General features: G+C 42.0%; 1 protein-coding gene across 1 annotated transcript in view; it reads left to right on the top strand.

The window, feature by feature from the left end:
• Positions 1-7,628, top strand: part of LOC103369808 (UPF0606 protein KIAA1549L-like) — a gene marked incomplete at its 3' end in the record, with an annotated part of 83,074 nt that extends 75,446 nt beyond the window's left edge. Inside the window, exons 13-14 of the mRNA XM_008298624.1 lie at positions 2,961-3,154; positions 7,492-7,628. Coding sequence (XP_008296846.1) covers positions 2,961-3,154; positions 7,492-7,628 — 331 coding nt within the window. The remainder of the gene's footprint in view (positions 1-2,960; positions 3,155-7,491) is intronic.
• Between the last annotated feature and the right edge of the window lie 237 nt (positions 7,629-7,865).

Here is a 7,865-nt window from a genome sequence, read left to right as displayed (position 1 = left end):
GGACGTTGGAGGTGGATGGAGGGACGCTGGAGGTGGACGGAGGGATGACGGAGGTGGACGGAGGGACAATAAAAGAACATTTTGAAGTTCATTTCCTGGAAGATTTCCTGATATTTTCACCGCATGAAATATGAATTTATCTGTTAACTGTAAAAAACAAAACAACAATTTAAAAAATCTGTATTTTTATAAACAGCTGTTTATTTAGTGTCCTCATGAAACTACTTTTTTAAAATGTAAAACAAAAACAAACTTTACAGATATTTATCATTATTTTATTTAAATATTAATAAACTAGGGATCGGAAATTTGTAAATATTATTTTTTACTATTATTTTTTTCTTTTAGGTTTTCACAGTTTTCTGAAGTTAAAGATAATTTCTAATAAAATTTTTAAAAAATATTAAGTTAAATGTTGACAAAAAAAGACCCAAAAACCTGCAAATAATCACCAAAAATCAGGATATTACAGCTTTACTGTGCTTAAATCAGCTTTATGTAGTTTCTCAGAGTCCATCCTCGTTACCCATCAGCCACTGGGCCCAGCCGCCGTCAGAACCACGCCGCCGTCGGTGCCCGTGGAGCGTTGCATTCACTGCGCCTCATCGTGCGTGGTCTCAGCGGGCGGGCGCTACGTGCACACGTACGGCTTCCTGCGGCCACGTGGCGGCTGCATGGCGGAGGCGCTGCTTCACCGCACACGCTCGCCGACTTCAGCTCGCATCACCAACCGCGTCCCACTTCAGAGCGGCTGGAACCAGAAAAAGAAATCAGGGTTTGGTTTGTTGCGTAACCCAAAGTGGGTCGATCGCTCCTCGTTTTTATTTTTCCTGCTCCCTAAACTGAAAGGCGTTTAGCGGCACAAAGAACGCGTCCCGGCCTCCGAGGCTTTAGGAGGAACAAACGCTGCTGCTTCTTCTGCAGCTTTTCTTTCTTTCTTTTTTTTAACGCTCCGTCTCTTTACGACTTCAAAGGTGCCGTTAAGCTTTATTATTCATTTATTTCTCTGGTGTTTGGGGCCTGATAAAGACCGATGGGGAGGAGGAGGAGGAGGAGGAGGGATGTCCGTCCAATTACTTTTATCTCAAATAGGAGCTTTTCTGCAGCGTCGCTTTAATATGCAGGAGACGGATTCCTGACACGTGAAGGCTCGTTGATCAAACCACAAAACGCTCAGTTTACTGGCTCCATGGACGACGAGGAGCTGATGGTCCAGACAGACAACCTGATTCTGTTCACAGGAGACGAGAACCTGACAGTCTGGACACTTAAAGCTGCATTACAGGTCATTCCATATAAAAACGTTCCATCTCAGAACCTCCTCAGAACATCTGGTTCTGCATCTGCAGAACCTTCATCTACTGACCAGAGTTCTACCTTCAGACTGTGAATGTTCCAGAGGTCCAGGTCCTTGAAGTCCACAGAGGAGGGTCCAGATTGATCACTTTAATGGACTTTTTCCATCATTTCTGAGCCTCAGAACTTCATCAGTACAGCAGATAGACACATGACATTTAGGAGGAAGAACACATCTGGGTTCTGCTAGAACCTGACACCAGATCAGTTCTACATTCATCCAGGTCTGAACACTGGACCTGGTTTCTGTTCAGCACCATTTTTTCCTATAATGGACAATTGAGTGATTTTGAAGAATCTGAAATCATTTTGGACAATTATTGAGTCATTTTAAGTCCATTTTTTGTCATTTTAGATCATTTTAATGTCATTCTGAGCAGATTTTCAGTCAATTTGGATAATTTCTGAGTCATTTTGGTAATTTCTTTTGTAATTTTGGATCATTTTTAGTCATTTTGGACAAATTGAGTCACCTTGCATAACAATTGAGTCATTTTAGATGAATTTTTGTGTGATTTTAAACAAATTTTCTGCATTTTCTGATAATTAACAACAATTTTAGAGTGAAACACACATCTGGGTTCTGCTAGAACCTGACACCAGATCAGTTCTACGTCCATCCAGGAGTCTCAGTCTGAACACCGGACCACTGGACAAACACTAATTTGGGACATTTTTGTGTCGTTTTGGACGATTTCATGTAGTTCTGAACTTTTTTTTTTTTGAGTCATTTTTAACAGTTTTTGACAAAAAGTCCATTAAAGTGATCAGTCTGGATCCTCCTCTGTGGATTTCAAGGACCTGGACCTCTGGAACATTCACAGTCTGAAGGTAGAACTCTGCAGACACAGAACCAGCTGGTTCTGGTCGGCCTCCTTGATCGCTAAACGCTCATCAGTCGAGCCCAAACCTCCGTAAAGAGAAGCCCGTCGGTGTGATTCTGACCGACAGCAGCTCTCCCGGCCTGAGAGGTGCTTTATAGTTCTTCATTATATTTAATAGTTATAGTTAATTAATCAGACTTCATGGTCGATGTGTTTCATTAAACGTTTATTTGTACTAAAGCAGAATGTTGGACGTGATGGAAACAACGACAACTTTGACTTCATATCCTAAAATGTGTTTTTCCTCTCTTGTGCTTTTGACTAAGTTCCTTTAGTTTGGACTTAATGTCACTGAATTGTGGTTTATTATCACATGAAGCTTCACCGTTGATCCGTTTCCTGACACAGACGGTTCCTATAACCCTCTTATTTATTAGGATAATTCCTGCTCATGCTTTGGTTCAGTGGTTGTTTTATTCTCACTCTGCTGAAGCAACGACCCGGATGTCGCCCGACCCACTGCTTGCTTCGGTTCTGACTCGATTGTCGTTGCTGTGTTCCTGCATCGTGGTGTTTCTGCTTCGCTCATCCATCACTGTGGGTCTGAATCACAGCGTTTCCTCCCATCGGCCTGTAAATCTGGAATCTGTGCTGCTGAACGTTGCTGTGGCGTTTTTAAGGCGTTTGCATGAGCTGGTTGCTGTCGCTCCGTCCGTTCAGAACACCTCCTGGGTTCTGGTTTGTCTCTGACCTGAGCGGTGTCGTCCTCTCTCTCACCAGCCCGTCCAGGGGTTCGACTACGCCAAGAAGCACATGGGCCGGACCGGCGACGAGGCCGTCTCCGTCACCAAGGAGACGCTGGTGCTGGGGCTCCCCGTCCGAGACGCTCCTCTGTCGATGTCGCTGGACAAGAAGGTCCACCAGGACGGCACCGGCGGCAAGAGGCCTCCGTCTGCCGACCTGCACAAGGGAGGGTGAGACATCTTTGTTCGTTAGTGGGAGCAGCTCACTGTTAATTAATCTGAGTTTAGACGGTTACGCACTATATATATAAATATATATACACACAATATAAATCAGAACAACAGATGAATGAATTGCATTTGGGTTTATTGACAAGTTCGGTTTGTTGCTTCCAGCTGTTTTGAGTTATTTCCTGTTTGTTTCTTTATTGAACAGCTGCAGCGTCAGACAGAGAACGATACGACTGTGTTCAAAAAGTGCAAACAGAGTGACAATAACAGCAAATATCTGTAAAATATTCATATTTTTAGCTCATTTTAAGACAGTAAAACACTTTGATTCAAGAGTCAAACATAAAAAATAAGCAGTAAATACAGTTTTGGACAGCCAACATGTAAATAAATAAATAAATAAATAAATAAATAAATACTGTATATTAGTGATTTTGATTAATTTTATCTGTAATTTCACAAAAATAAAATAAAATCTGTGAAAACAATAATATACAATTTTTTCAGTGCTTAATATAAAAAAAAAAATTATTTGATTTTTTTATTCATTTTTAAAAATGTATTTTATTTCTTTTCTTTTCTTTTCTTTTCTTTTCTTTCTTTCTTTTTTTTTTTACAAAAAAAAGTACAAAAAAAAAATTCTTTTCAGATTTAAATACAGTAAAAATGTGTTTTTTTCCAGCCACACATTTTAATGAATTAAAATACAACACTTACTGTTTAGATAGTTAGATTTTTGTAAATTGTAAAATGTAAATTCATACATTTTTTTCAGTGATTTTTTATTATTTTTTTAATTTAACAAAACAGGGAAAAGCCTATAAATTAAAAGTAAATAATTCAAATAAATATGGTTCAAAACTGTCCATAAAACTTTATTTACAATCAGTTTATTTACAGAATAACACAATTCTAGATAAATTATCAATGGTGATGTTTTGTTTTGCTGATTTGTCAAAGAAAACAACAAACAGTCTGATGATTGGTCCAAAGCTTTATGTAGAAGGGTTAGGAGTTAGGGTTCTTACAGACTTCAGCGTTTTGTTCAGCCCTAAACTGGGTTCACTCTAAAACCAGGACATTTAGAACTTTATGGTTGTTCTGCTGGCGTCAGCACGGCTCCATGGTTCATCAGATCCCAGCGGCAGTTGTTCTCAGGTCCAGAACCGAGCCAGCGAGCCGCTCAGACAAACACAGAGTTCTCCAGCAGCTGCTTCGGTCGCAGAACAAGCCGGCGACAAACCCCGAGATCCTCGGCAAAGTCCGGACATCCGTGTTTGCTCGAGCGGAGCCCAGAGTAAGCAGCGAAGCCTCCGACAGACTGACTCGATCCGGGGATAAGTCCGGTGTTAGCGGGAGGCTGTTTGGAGACACGAGGCGAGAAAACACCTCGACTCAGAGCCCAGAGCGAGCTGCCTGGTGTGAGGAGGTTTAGGGTTGTGAGGCTGGAACCAAACGACACAAGAGCAAATAAGCACATTTCATGACACGGTTTCTGTGATTTCAGACAAGAAATAAATGGAAAAGCCTCTGATTTAGTGATGAACAGGAGCTAATGAGCAGATAGCAACACATTCTACTGCAGGTCTGACACCAGAGACGAAGCACATCACCTGGTCATTACAAGTCGGCTGCATTAAAATCAGATGAAGACGAGAAGCCGCTCCAGCAGCGGCGCAATTAGCAACTCGTTAAGAAGCATAAATGAAACACATGCGACACAATCATCAGACTTAGTGAGCTGATGGGAGGGAAAAGAGCAGTTTGAGCTAAAAAGTGTCCTTAAATGTGAATACGCAGCAGAATCTTCACCTTGTTGAACGGACATCTCATCCACCTGAACCACATCAGCCATGAAGGTTCTGTTTGCTTTTGCATTGTTTCTAATTTATTTTATGAATTATTTGTCTAACTTTGCTTTACACTGTTTAAATTTGGTGTGTTTTTCCAAAATCTGGTGAAAAAATGTCAACTTTGATGCACTTTTTGTGCCAAAAACAACAATTACATGAGCTGAAGGTGCGAATTGAACCAAAGATTTTTGTTGCAGACTTGAATTCTGCAGCAAAGAATATTCACATGATTAGTTTTTACCTTTTCCTTTTGCAATAACTTTCAAACTTGAACTTGGTTTCTAGTTGTTAAATGGTGCTGCCTTAGAATAATCGCTCCTGATGCTTTATCTTTTACTGTTTTAGGTGTTAAATGTTTAATTCTAGATCTTAAATATTAAACATTTATCTCGTTATCCGTGCGATACGTCTGCTGATCTCAGTTTAAAACTTGAGCGTTGCATAAATACAGAAGTTTTTAAGAATGTCTAGTTACAGAATGAAACTTCACGAGGACAAAACATCAATTATAACGTGATTAAATTACAACTTTAGCTCTAAAAAAGTTGCAGGAAAGCGAGTTAGAGTGAACTCCGATGACCTCTCTGTGTCCAGGTTGTTTCAGCAGCACCAACCCAGAGGGAGCCGTTTAAATCCAGGGCGGCTAAAGTTCACTTTTGGACGAACAGTTTTCTTGACATTTCCAGTAAAGGACAGAAAACCGTGTCCTCTCATTAGCAGAAATTACCCGAGCTGGATGTTCTCCACCCTGCTCACTAATGAATGTCAAGGCTCGGCTCCACAGGACACAGTTTTTATGAGTCACAAAGTTTCGTTGCTGCTGAATTCTGCACTCGTGACTTGTAGCTGCTGAAAGACCGGTGCATTCATTAGGTAGCAGAACGACGTCTGGGCTTCAGATGAGACCAAACTGATGCACCTCTGACTCTGAGTTTTGAAGAGAAGATTAAACGAGGGAATGTTGCTGCAGCGTGATGTGAGAAGCCCGTTTTGGGAGGTTCAACGCAGCTGCTTTGACTTCGATGGTTCTTCATTCAGATGCAAAAGTTTCAAAAACACTCCTGCACACTTTCTAACTTGCAGAATGCATCAACTTGAGGAACCAAATGCTTCGTCTGTGGCTGGGACTGGGAGCAGGTGTCTAAAGTTTCAGGCCGATCGGAGCTCATACAGGCCAGTTACTCACCACGTCTCGTTTTATTTCCGGTGATCGCCATTTCCACGCCGTCAGACTTTGGCAGACCGTTTTAATAACGTGTAATCACCACCTCCTGTAGTTTGTGCTGGCCAAAGTACAGGTGTGTACGACCTTCCCTGTGAGAGGAGGTAGATTTTGAAAATGGCCAAAAATTAGCGAAAATCGCTAAAATTCTCAAAGTTTTTTCAAAATGGCGGACTTCCTGTTGGGTTTAGGGCTTGGCTCTGATTTACTTTTTTGTGCGTCCTGACCTGCTACACATGCCCACCAAATTTCGTGGGTCTAGGTGAAACGGCCTTCTGACGGGACTCCTTCGAATGCCGGAAACACAGTGGAAATGTGCAAAATGGCCTTTCATTGAAATTGCGTCGGCTGCCATTTCCACGCCGTCAGACTTTTGCTGACTTTTTAATAACTTTCAATCCCCACGTCCTGTAGCTTGTGCTGGCCAAATTTCAGGTGTGTACGACGTTCCCCCTAGGAGAAGATAGATTGTGAAAATGGCCAAAAATGAGCGAAAATCGTCGGGCATGCTCGCTATTTTTTCAAAATGGCGGATTTCTTGTTGGGTTTTGGAAACGCACACGTACGGCCCATTTCAGCGCCGCTTCCTGTTCAATGGCAAGCCGAGGCGGCCGAATTTCNTTTTTTTTTTTTTTTTTTTCCTTTTTCTTTTTTTAAGCTAAAAAGTTTAAATAAAATCCAGTTACTGTAGATAAAGAATCAGCTGATTCTGAGGGTGTCGAGAGTCAGCAGATGGAGAAAAAACAAATTTCCTCACCTCCAGGTCATCTCTACAATCTACAGGATCTTAGCCAAGCTTCATCCTTCATCAATGTTTTGATACCAGAACACACAGAAATGTGTGTTCTTGCAGGGTTTGCTGGATCACCTTAAACATTTATAGGTTGTGTCTCCTTCAGGACTCAGAAAACAGACAGTGATTAGAGGAAACAGTCTTTAGTTGTGACTTGTTGAATTCTGCAGGTGTCTCAAACCAAAAAATGTTTGAAACAAGCTGTGATTTTAGACACAAATCAAGTTTTTCTTTGCATCTCATGTTGTATCTCTTCAGGTGGAACAACAACATGTGTTCAGCTCGTGAAGCATTTTTAATCTTCCTCGTTATTATTATTTTAATATTCAGTCAATGTTCTTTTTTAAAATTTCCCGTTGAAGCCGACAGCGCGAGGTGATGCCCTGTACATGTACCCGCTCACTCGCCTCTCTCCCATCTCTCTCTCTCTCTCTCTCTCTCTCTCCCTCTGTTGCCATGGTGACCGCAGCCGGTTGCCAAGCGAGGAGGACGGCTCGGTGTCGAGCAACGGCTCCGGGAAGCTGAACACCAGCAAGAGCTCGTCGGCCCGAAGGACGGCGACCGGCAGCAGCAAGAACGGGAAGGAGGAGCTGCAACGGAGGAACGGTGAGGAGGAGGAGGAGGAGGAAGGAGGAAGGAAGGAAGGAAGGGAGGAAGGATATAGGATCGATGGAAGGATATAGGTTGGAAGGAAGGATGAATGAAAGGATGAAGGATACAGGATGGAAGGAAGGAAGGAAGGAAGAATGAAAGGATGAAAGGATGAAGGATATAGGATGGATGGATGTAAGGAAGGAAGGAAGGAAGGAAGGATGAAGGATATAGGAAGGAAGGAAGGAAGGA

The sequence above is a fragment of the Stegastes partitus genome, unplaced genomic scaffold, assembly GCF_000690725.1.
Source record: "Stegastes partitus isolate 25-593 unplaced genomic scaffold, Stegastes_partitus-1.0.2 Scaffold1333, whole genome shotgun sequence".
Lineage (NCBI taxonomy): Eukaryota > Metazoa > Chordata > Actinopteri > Pomacentridae > Stegastes > Stegastes partitus.
The sequence above is the reverse complement of the archived record's forward strand: the minus strand, read 5'-3'. Positions and strand labels throughout refer to the sequence as shown.